General features: G+C 39.7%; 1 protein-coding gene across 7 annotated transcripts in view; it reads right to left on the reverse strand.

The window, feature by feature from the left end:
• LOC149245151 (protein cornichon homolog 1-like) overlaps positions 1 to 12892 on the reverse strand; it is a 196910-nt gene extending 184018 nt beyond the window's left edge. For 4 of the 7 annotated variants that reach the window (XR_016266502.1, XR_016266501.1, XM_089457679.1 and 1 more), the window contains exon 1: positions 12559 to 12892. Coding sequence is in view for 3 of the 7 variants with exons in the window: in XM_089457679.1 (XP_089313805.1) it covers positions 12559 to 12633 (75 nt within the window). In the remaining 4 variants the exon portion in view is untranslated. The remainder of the gene's footprint in view (positions 1 to 12558) is intronic. The other 3 variants (XR_016266499.1, XR_016266500.1, XM_089457678.1) reach the window with 1 other exon arrangement.
• Positions 12893 to 15989: the final 3097 nt, after the last annotated feature.

A 15989-nucleotide genomic window follows, 5' to 3' on the forward strand; every position in this document is an offset into this window, starting at 1 on the left:
ATACGCAGGATTGGACAGGTTGCATATGAGTTGGAGCTGCCCCAAGGCAGCAAGATTCATAACGTCTTTCATGTATCATGCCTGAAGAAGGCATTGGGACAGTATGTGACAATGACAGATGAGCTACCGCCCACGGATGATGAGGGGCATTTGGTGTTGCAGCCAGAGGCTATTATTGATACCAGGGAGAGGCAGCTACAGAGCAGGACGGTCCCGGAATGGTGAGGTGGAAGAATTTACCAGATGAGGATGCCACTTGGGGCAAAGAGAAAATTTTGCAGCATCCATCACTTCAATTGCTTGAGAACAAGCAACATTTTGCCGGGGGAGACTGTAATATTCCTAATTAGCCATGGCTAATTGGAATATTCGATTTTGCTCAATTTTGCCTTCTATAGTTATTTATAAATAAAAAGGTGAGGAAAAGGGGAACATAACTCACCTTTAGAATAAAGTCACTTCCTAGTAGCACAACGTTGTCACTTAAAGGGGAGCCAAATGACCACGCAGAGATGGGACCCACGCAGACACTTGGAGGGACTGCACAAATGGAAAGGAACACGTGGCAAGAAAGGGACTGCGTTGGAGGAGGTGGGCCTCAGGATTGAGAGAGGCCAACGCTATAAAGGAGAGGGGAGCCTCCTCATTTTGTCATTCGATTATGTGCATTTGAGCTAGTGACTTCGACTTAGAGCACGCTGGCTGTTTAGCTGGTCTGCAGCACTGTTTAGTGCATCAAGTGTCTTCGTTCGGAGATCTCACCCTTAGCCCCAGGGGACTTCGAGTGCCTGCTCGGGCAAGGTAGTTTTCAGTAGTCTTTTGCAGGAGGATTGATCTTTGGAGGGAGGAGAAACTGAGCATTTTGGATAGCTGCGCAGTCTTGAGAGAGGGACGCAGTTCTTCTGGTGAGAGTTCCGGATTGAGGGTTTTGCGGAGGATTTGAGTTGGGAGATTGAGCAAGGGATTAGTCCTTGCATATTGGAGGATTTTGGCAGAGTTTCAGGTGGAGTTTTGGAGGATTCTATTCAATGGCAGCGCAAAGCCTTGAGGGACAGCGTAGATCCCCAAGGGGGTGATTTTCGGGGGTCAGCTATTTCATAAAAGCTTTCTGGGTTTTTCTAGGTTTCTTGAGTAGAGTCTGATTCCAAAGTTTCAGCATTTTCTGAGGAGGGGAACAGCCCCAAATCCTCATTTGATTTCCAGTAGTGGCAGCAGCACGGCAGTTCTCCAGCAGCTTGGACACAGTTCAGAGAGAGGCCATTCCTTTGCTATTCTGAGTGTATTTCTTCACTTGCCTTGTGCAAGTCGAGGTGCTACCAATCTGATCACCTCTTGTACTCTTTCCATTACTCAATATAATAAAATGGCTTAGCATTTCTCTCTGCATTTCTTGAGTATCTGCTTATATTTCATGTTCATATTATTATATGTTGTACCACTGTTATGTTTATCACTTTGAGTTTCCCGGTCACTATATCATTTGGACGTGTTTGGTTAGAGTTTGCTTGGGTTTGAGGGATATCCCGAAAATAGGATATTACTTCTTAAAAATGACGTAGCTAGGGCTACCGGAAATTTTTTCGCGTGAAATGAAAGGGGTTCCTCACTGCAACATATACTCCTAACACAATAGAGCAGTCCTCTCGGCCTAGAAGCAGTCAAAAACAGTAGATCTAGAAAACGACAGTCGGATGCAGTTGTATCGGTTTCAGATTTGGATCACCAACGGATGCGGCCCTCAAATAGCTCTGATACCATGTAGGAATTTACAGGGTAAGTTCCTCAGATAGAACACCAAAGGACACCGCTCACAAACAGATCACAGATTAGTACACCAGTATTCTTAACATGGTCAAAACCCTCAAAAAGGGAACCAGTCCATGGCCTGAGCCAATGTGGCCACTTCAAGCAATTTATTAATAAAAGAGAGAAAATTTACATAAGCTTCTCTCGTGAACAATCACCCTACAAATGACCCTCCATGCTCTTAAAATAGAGATCATGAACCAATCGAGTGTTAAGCCACGGATCAAGTGCCAATGATACCGAGGAGAAAATGAACTGTCAGATCACTTCGTGTCTAAAACATATCGTGACCATCGGATTGTAAGTTACAAAAGTACATAGTAAAGAAACACACTTTACCGAACTCTACACTAGACCAAGTTATACTTAACTATTTCCTATGTGTCGGAATATCCTAACAATGAAGGAGAGAGGACTGCGGATCAGGACACAGTAGTAGCAAGAAGTTTAGATTAATAATCTCGATGTATCTATACTCTACTCAGATCTCTACACAGTGATATACTTGGCTACAGTATTGATGAGATCAAAGGCGCAGTCGTAATCATTGTCATCTCGTTGCAATGAACAATATCACAGTGATAAGAAGAAACAGTCTTGGTGAATAGTAACAACTAGAGTGTCGGCATCAAGAGAAATGGTAAGGATCCATAACGTTATCGAGTCTTGATAGATGTAAGACTCATAGTCTCGACATAAGGAGGATCACAGTGATCCCTCAGTTATCCTTACAGTCTTGATCGTGAAATACACTCTTCGTATATGATCTCAGCTAGAGTATGGTGATGGAGATATGATGAATCAATCATCATAGTATTAGTCACAGCGAAGACCTCAGTGACTTAATGAAGAAGCAAGATCTCAGCAGTACAGCAAAGTGATGAATTCAATGATGCAGCAGTCATGTTGACTTCAGCAGTGTTCGAGCAAAAGGATTGATGTCTTGGTCTTGGAGAGGCAAAACGTGTCAAGGGTCATGGTCTTGGTGTTCGCCGATAGAATCTCTATAAGAAGAATTTTGCATGGGTTTTCCTCTCCAAGAGAGAGAGGTCTTGGCCCTGGCATAAAGCCAAACATTTGTGTTCCTGTCTCTTTTGTTTTTTATAGCAGTTTGATGAAGTGAACAACACACACTAATAATGAATGTAAGATCAAGATAAGATGAATTGTATAAATACTTCACAAATTATTATCATGCATTAGAAGAATCATAGTAATTTCTAAATGCCCTAGATTCTTCAACAGACCGCTCTGATACCAATGATCTAGATTTATGAAGGAACGAAATGAAAAACAAATTTAAAACAAAAAAGCATAGATACAGTGAAACTAAACTTCAATTAATAAATAGCAAATGCTAAAAATTGTTTACATGCAAAATGAAGGAAAACTAGCTCGAGCGATGGTAGCTTACTTCTAAGAAGAGATGTGATGGCTACATGCCTTTTTAATTGTGTTACAATGAGGCTCGATGGTTTTTTAATCATGAATAAACAATGAGAAGCCCTAAACATCCAAAAAACTAACCATAGGAGATGAAGCGCCAAAAGCTTAATAGGGTTAGTTAGAACATCAACTTCATGGAGTTGTAACTTTGGCATACAATCTTTGTTTGCAGCACACGATAGCCCGTTAGAAAGATTCATCATGCATGTTGTCGTCCAAACTGTACAAGCAAGATGCGACAAGGCTCAGGGCAGGGGTTGTCACTCTGATCCCCGCCCTCTTCATGCTAGCTATCTCCCTACAGCAAGCTATGGGGAGTAGTCCCTATGAAATATGAAGATAAGAGACCTATTGGAAACCAACAAGTCCGGGAGACACAACTGAATGGCCTAGCAACTTGATTGAATTTAGTAAGTTAAGGATTAGATTAAATTATCGTGAAAGACCAGTGCCTCCAATGACCATAAACCAATGCCAAATAATTTTCAATGATGCCCCAAGCCTGCAACCACAAAAAAAATTAGCTAATGAACTGCTGCAAAACCCCACAACTTGGCTGAGATGACTGAAAACCCCCACAAAAACCCCAACGATGGAGAGAAAATGTTGAATAGGGCTAGTGGCTAGGGCTAAATCCCCTCCTAAGCCTGCGGCCTAGGGCTGCAAGGCCTCTAATGCCTGCAGCTGACTGGGAAAAGGCCTAAAAGGCCTGTGGCTTGAGGGAGAAGGCCCCTAAAGGCTAGCCGCAAACCCTCCAAGGGTTACGCTCAAGGGCAATGGCCCTTAGGACTTGCAGCTTAGCCCTAAATGGCTTCTGCTAAGGGAAAAGAGGGGGCCGAGGTCTCCAAGAGGATGGACAGCTCCCCTAAAGGGAGCTCAAGCCTTCAAAAAGATTGTGGCTAGGGTAAATAAGGGGGTTGAGGGACTAAGAAGCCCTTTGGGGCTCACAGCCAAGAGGAAACAGGCTTGACAGCTAGGCCTTAGGGCCAAAAAAAAATATTTGAAACCCCTGCAAATAGAAATTTCTCCACAAAATCACTGCAAAATTACTGGATGAATTCCTTTTCAGGCTGGACGTTGAGTTTGGAGGCTAGATCTTGCCTTCCTAAGCCTAGATCTACCTTAAAATCCTAGCAAAATTCTCTTGAAGTTCCTCAACACAAATGAATCAAAGAATTCCAAAACCCCAAAGATATACAAAAATATAAAATCCCAAAAATGAAATCCCAAGTGTTGCAAAGAACAAATGAGTTAGAAATTATTTACAAAAGTACAATGTTTGCAAATTAAAAAAATTTGGATAAATTTTTTTTAGTAATAGCCGTTAATGAATATATTTTTCGAAAAAATTGAATATTGGCCAAAACCCTCCTGCAAAATTAAAATAACATATAGGAATCTTAGAGCCCAAATATAGTCAACTCTTCCACACAGGTTGTGAACTTGGAGCCCAAGGGCCAATGTACCCGCAAATCTCTATAATTTTTCTCAAGTAGAGCTATTAGATCATATGGTCAATCAGATCACCTAAGATAAAAAAAATTACCAATAGAATGCTCTTATCACCAACAAATGAAATAAGTTCATAAAAATTTTGGCACAATATAAGAAAGCACATAACTAGCATGTACCACAGATCAATGGAAGAAAAACACCATGAACTGAACCCGAAAGTCTTTCTAATATGATATAAACATGTTCCTAGTAGAGCAATAGTTCAATACCAACTTTACAAAATTTACATCATCCAAAGATATCACATAGAAGCAAAATGACTTCTATTTATAGAGAAATCCCGCCAAGTGGAAAATAACGACTAGTTGGCTTGATCCCCGTCAAAATAATCTTGACCATTGAAAATAGCTTAATGATCTTTTAATCTCCAACATTGAATTTTTAATTTTGAGGAAAAATTCGAAATTTTCTTAAAACCCTTTTTTAATTAATCCAAAAATTAATATTTTGGATTAATTTCCTCAAAATTTTGATTTTGACTTAACCACCAAGGTCCAACGGATCAATTTTTCTTAAAATATCCATTTTCCTTTGACCCACGAATATTTTATTATTTTCCAGTTGGAGAGAAATTAATTTCTCTACAAGTATTTTTTGACTCAATAATTAATTAAATTTCTGGCTTAGAGTTTAATTTAATTTTGCCAGAAAAATTAGTTAATTGACTCTATCGAGGATTAATAATTTTTTCCACCCTCAAATATTTTAGCCATGTTGTCTAAGTATGAGAGACCATGCACTAAAATATTTTTTACATCAAGATATTACAATTTAATTCAACCCTCAGAGGAGGAATACACCTTTACATATAGACCCTCATGAAATTACCAAATTTTGCGACACAAAATGATCTAGTATACACCAAGTAGTTTGTACTAAACTAATTTAGCCAAATGTGCTTAAATTATTCCCACACTTTTACAAAGACTCAATATAACACTAGGACTCACCTAAGACCTTGTCAAGGGATTCTACCATTACTTTGGAGTTTAGGTTGAAAGAAAAACTCTGTCGATTATTCGTGTTTAGAAACACACATAATTCGGGGAGGTTAAAAAACTTCCTACGATGAAATCTGTTGCCAAGATCAAAGGCTTACCTAGGTGTAGTTACATAATTAAACAATCATACTAGCATCATTTACATTACAACTTGCAAAAATTGGGCTTACAATGATAAAACATGTGCTTGATGCTTGTTGATGAACCTGAATTTTGAAAAAAAATCTTCATGTCTTTGCATCCTGCTTCCTTGGATTGTTGACAAATTGTGGTCAACAGCACCAACCTTCTATAACTTCATCAGTTTAATCTTAGGGCGACATGACGTATATTTGTTAACGGGAAGTTTTCTCATCTGGAGCTTTTCATTAATCGCACCATCGCCCATCGCATCATTCTTCTATAGAACCTTCGCGGTGCGTTGTCTATTAACTAACAACAACTTTCCTATCAAGTGCTTCCTATCTCTTCAATTATGTTTATTGTGCCAACGAGCCAAAACCTTATAAACTCTTCAACTTAAACTCAGCAAAGCGAGCTAACATGTTTTGCCAGCTATCATCACACTACCACATGTCACCCTATGAGTGGTGCCACATGTCACCCCACAAAGGGCCACCTGGGCACCTGAAAGTGCCAAATTTGTATGCCACGTGTCCTTACCACATCATGCCACATCATCATCCTACTGAGTTGTCTTGCCAACTGGCTACCACATCATCCATATCTACCAATCATGTTTTGCCACCTATCATTGTCGCCACCACATCTGGGACGGAAGAAAGTCCCAGGGTCTGTTGTTTTTCAGCGAATTCCTTCATTAAATTAAAATGGCCCAGTGGTTGAATTTACATCATTTGCGGTGACAAACTATTTCTCTGTCCCATGCCTTTGTTAAACGCATCAACGACTTCACAAGTGATTGACTTAACTCGGCATGGCACAACAAATGTTATTTAATAGGAAAATTCTTGCCTCGTGCCTTCTGTTTGCCATGCCACACCTCTTATATCGACCGGCTATTGATTTATTTATCCTTTGTTTGGTTGATGGCTCAAATTAATTGCAAGGCCCCCTCTTATGCTCCACAGTTAACAGAGAGGGGTCCACAATTTGTCACTTCTGCGACTAAACCCCGTATACCTTCCTCGACGCACGCCACAAGCCAATCTCCACCGCTTTTTATCCAACGGTCCACATCAATTGTGGGGGCCCCCATGTCTGATGGTTAATAGAAGGGGGGGTCCACAATTTAGCATTTTGTAGAACCAAGAGGCTTGGAACCCTGCCAAACTTCAAACCACCATAACTCCTTATCCCTTAGGAGTTTTTCCAAATGCCATATACCGTTGGAAAGCTCTCTAAGAGCCCTCTCCAACTATACTCTTTGCAAGAGCACCTTAACTAATCCACTGCAAGCAAAATGTGATGGAGGAGCATCTTACCTCCAAGTCAAAATACATTTTGACTAAACTTATGGGTCTTTCATTTACTAAGGGAGTCGGTTCCCTAATTAGATGTAATTGTTAAATTATTTGTATTCTCTATATTTTTTTTAAAATCTAGATATATTGTATATAAGAGTGAGGATGTTGTAAGTAGATCTGCGTCTAAGGGGCAATTTCGAGAATGTTGAGTAAGAGTTAAAGAAATTTGAGGGTAGTTAGATCTAAGGGATCCTAGAATAGGGGTTTGTTGAGAATTTTGTGGATCAGAACTGAATGTAGTTCAAAGTCCTCTTTCATATAATTGTGTAAACTAAAGACAAAATGTATTAGTAGAAGTGAGTGAAAGAGGAGTGTCGAGAGGGCAAGCAGAGAAGGCCAAATATGGCCATAAGGCCAAGAGAGGTGATTAAAGCAAATCAGATCATAGAGGCCCGAGGGCCTCTATGTAATCTTGTACAAAGCATGTAACTTAATAAGAACATTATGTTTCGAGTATGATAGCACAATGTGAAACTTTTGTTATTGTGTGGATATAAATTCTTGTATTTTATGTGAATCTAGTGTGTTGCGGGTTTGTTACATTAAAACTCAAGAGGAAGAGTGCAGTAGAGAAGCAGCGCAGGAGTGTCAAGAAGGCATCAATCATTGATCCGACTGCGTGATCAACATTTCAAATGTTTGTGTAGATCAAAGTAACGCAACAGAAGTGATAGGTGTGTGTAGAGGAAGTGTGGAGATTCACAAAGCACGAGAAGAAGGTATTGCAGAAGCATTGCAGAGGAGTTAGTTGGAGGATCGAAACCTGTGTAACTCCTGCTAATAGAAGGACAAGTTGAAGCAGAACAAAGGTGAGACGTAGTTTATTAGTTTTGCAGGACTTTGGCATCCGACAGAGATTGAGGCCAATGATTGACTAAAAATATCTTTGTCTCCCGAAGTCTGTTACCCAGGCGATTGAAGAAGTGCGTTTATAATGGAACGACCGGGATGATTACACATCAAGATGACATGGAGGTCAGCCAATGTGTAAGAGGTCAGGATGATATGGAGTTTTGTTATTGGTATGAATACTAACAAACGACCCGCGAAGGATTGTTGACTCCTCCCGCAAGTAGAATGATGTGCACACTTTAATAAAGGTTAGGGTCCACTGTTGACATTAATAGACAACAATGTAACTGACAGAAATTATTCCCGCCTCCTGGAGTCTATCCCCGGGGAGGTATCAAAGTGTGCAGAGAAGGGAACAGCCAGGATGACTGGACGTCCAGCGGAGGTGGCAGCCGGCCAATAAGAAAAGAGTCAGGATGATATGTTAATAAAAGTATTAGGCAGCAGGCCCATAGCTTAGAGCGCATCGAAGGTTGAGTTCGCGTCGGTGTGACGTGTTCCGGAAGGATTTCCCAGGGAGTTTTTAAAAAAAAAGGAAACAAATGGAAGCACCAGGATGAAGTAAGATCGGGCTTATGTGTAGCATCAACAATGCAGAGCTGGCGTATTCCTCAACAAGACCAATAAAGAAAGTGACGTGTCTCGGGCAGATAAACAGTTGCGTACCAAGTAAAAGGACCAGGTCACGAGGTTGATCACATTGAGCGAGGCGGGAGGAAAATTTTAAGTGTCGGAAGCGATAGTGTAAAACGCACATAGTTAAAAGGTAAGGATTACAACCCCACGTTTGTGTACTGAAAAGAGCTTAGCTCCGGTGGCTATGATATAAAAGGGGCTTATCCTTTCTCTGGCATATATGTTATACAATGGGTCACGCACATGTTATATTATGAAGAGCTTGAATCTGGTGGCTTTATAAGGGATATGTATTGTACCCTTGCAGCTCCTCCCGCTCGAATTTAATTAAGGTGGGTTTGGCTTTAAAAGGGGATTTATTTCCTTGGTTGAAATTGAGGGAAGTGCCTATCAAATTCAAAATTTTGGGATGTTGATCAGATTCTAGCCACCCCTGCATCAAAATGCCTTCAAAGATAGACCCTTGGGCCTTGACATCAATGACAACCATCTTACAATTTGCTCAACACATGGATGCATTAGAGTGGACCATACTTAACTATTAAAAGCATAATAATACTTCAAACCAGGATCACCTTCAAATATGTTACCAGAACAAGTCCTGTAAAAGTGTTCCCTACCTTTGTAGAGGTGGTTGGGTAATCAACCCTATTAGGTGCTTCCAGGCCCTAATGGGAGGTGGCATTTCCAAGGTCAACCCTTCAATTCATAAGCGTCAGTGACAATAGGTGGCAATGTTGGGGAATGACTTCATGGCTAAGGGACATGACCAAGGGACCAACTAATGGAGGACCACATCCTGAGTGTATAGATGTAATGATGGGAGCAATTGTCGAAGCATGAGTTACCCCTTTCCTCTGCCTCTGGTGTGCATTTTACTTCTTTTTTATAATGCTTTTATATGATGCATAGTTCAAGGATCTAAGCTTGCTCTTTGTGATATAGCATTTATTTACCCTTAAGATGTGTCCATTTCTCACTTATTGGGGTTGGGACATGCAAGGCTTCCTTATGATGAGATGGAGCATCAAGCGCTCAGGAATTGAGTGATGGCTAATGAGGGGGTAGAGCTCATGCTAGGCTTCTGCCCACATGTTAACTATGTCTCAACCATCTTTTACATTTTAACTTTTCTTTTTCTTTTGTGGTGGTCATCGTATGCTTTTTCATTCTTGTACTTGCATCAACCTCCAAGGCAAAGTTTTTCAGCTCTACTAAAAAATGTGAATGTGTGAGTTGCCAAATCCCAATGAACCAATGACAGTTAACCCCAAGGATGGAAGTAGTATCAAGGAAATGATGAAAGATGTTATGTATGGAAGGGTTATGGACATGCTACTTCAATCCAAAATTCCCATGTAGTGCCCTTCCTATAACCCTAAGGCCTTAGAGGAGGTCCCATTGGTCTAGGGCTAAAGACTAACCCCTCTAGTAAGGTGAGAGAACAAGTTTACAATCAAGATCGGTCAATCATCCAGATCACCCCTTTATCCATGTTAGAATTCCCAAAACATTGAGTAAAATCACTTGATTGGCAAAATGGTTAAAGTACATATTGAGTGGTAGCCCACCCTCATTCGAGAGGAATGTCGGATGGTGAGACATGAATGATCCATGCAAATCACGAAGGAATGTAGCATATCATCATCACTAAGCAATGTGTATGGTTGTTCGTTAATTGGCTATCTAAGATGTGAGAAAAAGTTCTCCTATACAGTTACCCATTTTGGTGGGTAACAAGGCCCATAACTTATAACCTATGTTAGTAGGATATGGATCCAGATCTACCCAATTTTTTAAAATCCAGGATCCATATACCACGAGGAAACAATGAACCCTAAACCGTTATGGATTTTCCACTAGAAAAGTTTGTCACAACAAATCTTATAATATTCTCAAATCTTAGATTATGCAACCTATTTCCTTGGATCCTAGATTACTTATTTATTCCATGAATTTATGAAATAATTGAAATTGAAATGAAAGACCAAAGAAAATGAACACACCATCCATACAATGAACACAATATGTATATTCGGAACTAAAATGAGATAAAAGTTGACTAGGTGAGGCCTATGCTCTGCTCTCTTTTCTTCAATGATGATATGCAAATAAAAAGGAAGGGGTACTGACCATGGAGTTTTCTTCGATACTGTGGCCTGAATAGCTAACATGAAATCTTTTAAGCAAGGTCTTTTCTTTGATTCCTACCGAAAGACTTTGCTTAATTCATTATGGATCACAGAAGCTTGAATACAAAAAATGAAATCTTTTCCTCCTCTATTATGCTCTCAAATCCTACATGCTCTGCTCGACTATGGAACAAGTATAGTGCTAAAGAATGGAAACCCTTCACTTTCTAGTGACCTGACATTTAATATAGCCCAATAACCATCTAGGATTAGGTTTTTGCATCCTCAACCCTCAATTAGTGATAAGGTTTTGGACCTTCTAGAATCTTCTTTAAGGCGTTGACATGGCATCCACTTGTACAATGGTGGTCAACAAGGTTGGTTACCTTGCAATAGAAATAACTTCCATGCACGAGCTTCAATTGAAGCAATTTTCACATTGTTGGAAAGGTCTTGGTGTGTAGAACAATGCCAAGGGGTTATGAGCTATGCTCTCAGAGTTTTGTCCCACCAAAATATGGAATTTGATGCCTAAAAATGGCTCGGAAAGGTTCCAAAACCCAAATTTCCAAATTGGAACCTACCACTAAAATGGGCCCTGCAAGCCACTTCCGCCAATTTTTCCACCTAGAAAATACCAAGATAAATGAGAAATTATAAAATGTTCCATTCCTGATCAAACAACATATACAAACAATATAAAACTGTTTTTGTAATTTTACAATTAAAATTCATATAAGAATTACATAGAGAGAGACTACGGGTTAGATGGCTATTTCATCCTCCCTTGGGCAATTTAATTAGAAGAAGACATTACACAGATAACAAGCTTCCAAGGGTGCAAGAGGTGTCTTTTACCTTTCAATTCAACCAAAAAACCTAGATGGCTCACCCCGCCATTGCAGGGGTCAACAAAGCAAGTTGGTGCTTCATCTACTTCCTTTCAGGTAAGCCATCCCCTTAAAAATTCCATTGGTTATGTTGCATTAATGTCTTCCATTATTGATACAAAACCTTCCAATTAGGAAGAGGTAGCAGGGAAGCAAGTATGGAAGAATGCCATGATAGAGTACAACTAAATCGTGAATAATAATGTGTCGGAGATAGTGCTTAGACCAAAGGGAAAGTTAAAGTTAATGATTGAGTCTAGGTGGTCATGCAAGGCTAAGCGTGTGGTAGATGACAGCAAGGCTAAGCGTGTAGTAGAAGACAGCATAGAGACATACAAAGCTAAGTTTGTGGCCAGAGGATTCTCTTTTTTCAGGGAGTTGACTGTGGGGAGAATTTTGTTCCTCTGCCAAATATAAATTTCCCAGTAATTAAACACAATGACTGATCATCCTCTGCCATCTCAATATACTTGGATTGATCATGAAATTTATACTGGGAAGACGAAAACATCTTCCCAGTTAAGTAAACACAATGACTGAATGGCATGAACCAGGCTTTTACTAAGGGTTTATTTTTTACGGCAAAAGCTTCTAAACCTCTTTCATGCATATTTTCAGGGTTTAGGATTTTCAGGAACAGTTCGTCAGTACTTGAATTCCCATCTTGCGGCATCGCTTTCAAAGGAGTTCATTTAATTTGTGCAGCGAAGAAAAGCTTCAACCACAGATCGAGTTAAGTTCGCTATGATTTGTATTTTTTTCTTCACATTTTTCATAAGCATTTCAAAATTACCTGGTAAACCACGATTCCGAGAAGAGCCACCACAATGAAGAATACAAGGAGCCATAGCAGCACCTCCCAGGCCATGTGACTCCAGCGAAAACACCCGCAGTCAAAGAAACGCGCTTTAAACTTATATGAAATTTGGAGCAATGATTATTGCCGACAAAACCACCTCCAACCTCCGAAATTACTCAGTCAACGGCAATTTTCCTCAGAGATTTCAGAGGGGTCTGCCCCTTGAGAACGGCACGCTTTGTATGTTGAATGGCTATCTCACTGATGAAAAGGCCACGTTTTACATGCTGAAGTGCGATCTGACTTATGAGAAGGACGAACTCACGCCGTCTTAAAACGGGACGAAAAGAGATTCTTTTATTGATTTAGTAAAGCCGCATAAATTATTCCGGCAGGATAGAAAAATTTAAGCTGTAAAGCGTTTTACTCTATATATTGAGTTCTTAATAGTAAATAATAAAAAAATTACATTTAAAAATTTGTGTATAAATATAATTATTTATTTTTATCCATTATTATAGATATATATTTATGGTGGTTTATATTTATTTTTTTATATTATCATATATATTGAGATTTGTTGAGAGGTATTTTTAGTTTAGTATGTAGAGATGTTGTGTTGCACTGTAATGTTTTGGAAATATTTTAACTTGGTCAAAATAAAATAAAAATAATTATTATTTTTAGTAATTTTTATAAATTATTTAAAATAAAATAAAAATAAATTATTATGGTAGTTTTTGAGAATTAAACTTCATGTTATTCATGTGAAATATAGCTCATTTAAAGGAGGAAATTAAACCCTCTTTGATCCATCTTGACTTTAGATCTATCAAGTCTAGGAGCTAAGATGGATCTAGGTTGGAATAATAATATCCACAATGTAAAGCATTTTGTTAATTTGGACCAATGTGATTTGAGTTTAATTTTTGTTTTTCCTTTCTATTCTCAATTAATAATAAAATAATAGTTTTCCTTATTATCATTATGTATTGTAATCATTAATCTTTTATATTTCTAATTTAAACTTAAAAAATAAAATTATATTTATTATAAATTTGCAATATTTTTTCTTTTAAAATTCATTTTTATTTTTTTATTTTTTAATAGAAATTTCTTAATTCCCAGGATGGGGGTGATCAAGAGCTTATACATCTCTCACATGAGAGGTCACTGGGGCCTTCCCCTCCTCCACGCGATCATTAAATCCTCGCTCATGTGCTGTCCCTGCATTCAATTCCCTTGCGCGATGATATATCTCGCACATTCAGTTATTAAATTCAAGGTTTGGCGAGTGTTTCATTTCAGTCTAGAAGCTTGTCGGGCGATGAATTTGGCTCGAGAGGAGAATAGAGGTGTGTGGATCTAGTTCCATGGCAACTCACTAGGCTTTCAGCCTTGGTTGAGGGGCGAAGTGGAGGACAGTGGTATTTCAGCTTGGGTTGGATTCTGCCATCTGGTTTGTCCCTAGGATCTGGGCACCCGAGCAAACAGGGTATCGAGTTGAATCCATGCCTTAGCCTGCTACAAACCCTCACCAAGAAAATGAAAGCTCTTGGAATTCTTGCATTTTGCGTCGAGTAAGGTCTCTATGTTTATACATTCTTCTACATGTCATTGTTTTTGGTCGCTTTGTTGTCAGCTCCTTGTCGGAAATTATATCTGGTTTCTACTGGTGTGGATGTGCCACCCCGGTCTCTGGTCAGTTTTGTTGGTGGTCTGGGTGCCCATTCTAGGTTGGCGTTATTGAATTTGCCCCTCTGTGTGATTGGGATTGTGCAGTCTATTTTGGTGGGTTAATATGGTGGTGGGTGAGGTATGCCCAGTATAGCTCTCCAGCCTGGGCAGACGATTGCCCTTCCTGTTTCATAGCTCGTGGGGTAGGGGTTCTGGTGTACACTCGTTCGAGGCAATAGTTTCTTGGCCCTAGTTGTTATATTTCTTATTGCAGGTTCTGTGAAGGTTTTCCCTTCGATCACTCCTCATAGGCGGCAATCAGGTTCTGCCAAAATCGATATGCGCCGCCAACGAGGTCGCCCTCGTCGGGGGGGGTGGTGCAAGCATGTCCAGGCAGGGCGTCGAGCCAGGCCATAGTTCGTCATCTGCCAACTCGGTCAGTCGAGAAACCGAGGATGTCAAAGTTATTTCCCCAACTTGCTCTCCAAGTCACATAGTGACTCTCGCTACCTATGGAATCCATTACATAGTAGCTACAGAATATTCTAATCAATATTGGTATTCTCAGGGACCACAGGTATGAAAATCGCAACAAAATTATGGCCTATTTCAATGATATCCAATATAGTCAAAATGAAATTCTAGAACAGTTGGATAACCTTCGTCACGACCGTCGTCGTACTAATGACCATCTTCGCAACTTGGAAGCGCGGGTGGAACACATTGATTTCCATATGCATGATCATGTTGGTTACTTTGCAGCTCCCCATGTACTCCCCCCCCTCCCCACCCCCACCCCTACCCCTACCCCTCCTTGATATGTTGGTGCCATTTGTTCTCCTTTTTGTTTACTCCTAGTATGCTAAGGCTAGAATGCCTTCCGTAAATAATGTATGTAAAGTGTCTTCTATGGTATTCTCCAGTCCCCAATCTCAACAAGTCTGGTTGGAATGAGGGAGCGGGAACTGTTGAGACTAATTTTGTAAGCTATGCTTTCCTGAAAATCTAATGAAAGTTTTTTGAACGACAAAAAAATAGAAATGTCTTAATTATTTCTAATATAATTTTATTTAAAGTTAACATGACAATATCTCAATTAGTCTAGTTCTGGTTTTTAAAGCATCTTGTTATTGAGAGGTCACAAGGTCAATTCTTCTTGACGCTCTCCGGGCAGACCCTTTTAATGTGAAAGTGGGAATTGATCCTTCCCCCTTCGGATAAATTTGCCTGGAACAATGTTTTTTGTGGACGTAGCGGTCACTGGTCTCTGAAGTTCATAAACTATATCCAAAAACATGACAACGTCTCCTACTGTTGTGAAGGTAAATCCCCTCTGTGGACCAAGGCTATCCCTCTAGCCCAATGAGTGGGTCTAGCAACAAACTAAACTAACTTACACTTTCCTAGCTTATGTTTAACAAATGTAGAGAGACGGAGAAACCTACCTCTCTCTGATGCTAATCACTCAATCCTTTGGAGATGACTATGAATATTTCGCTCCAGGCCTCGCTCTTTACTTGTTCTTCACGTCTGAGTACCTGCAAGGAAGATCAAAGAGCCATACAAAAGACAAGAGCATATATGGCATACATCAAACATAAACTACTTAATAGATCAAGTAGTATTAAGCTAAAAGCATAAACAGTTACACAATTATGGAAGGTGGACATCAGATGTATATATTAATAAGCTAAAAAGGGAAGCATACAACCTACACCTTGATGTTGGAGACCTCCTTTTGGTGGATG

This window comes from Pinus tabuliformis, chromosome 7 (genome assembly GCF_031772625.1).
Source record: "Pinus tabuliformis cultivar Carrire ecotype Pingquan chromosome 7, CPIR1, whole genome shotgun sequence".
NCBI classification, from domain to species: domain Eukaryota; kingdom Viridiplantae; phylum Streptophyta; class Pinopsida; order Pinales; family Pinaceae; genus Pinus; species Pinus tabuliformis.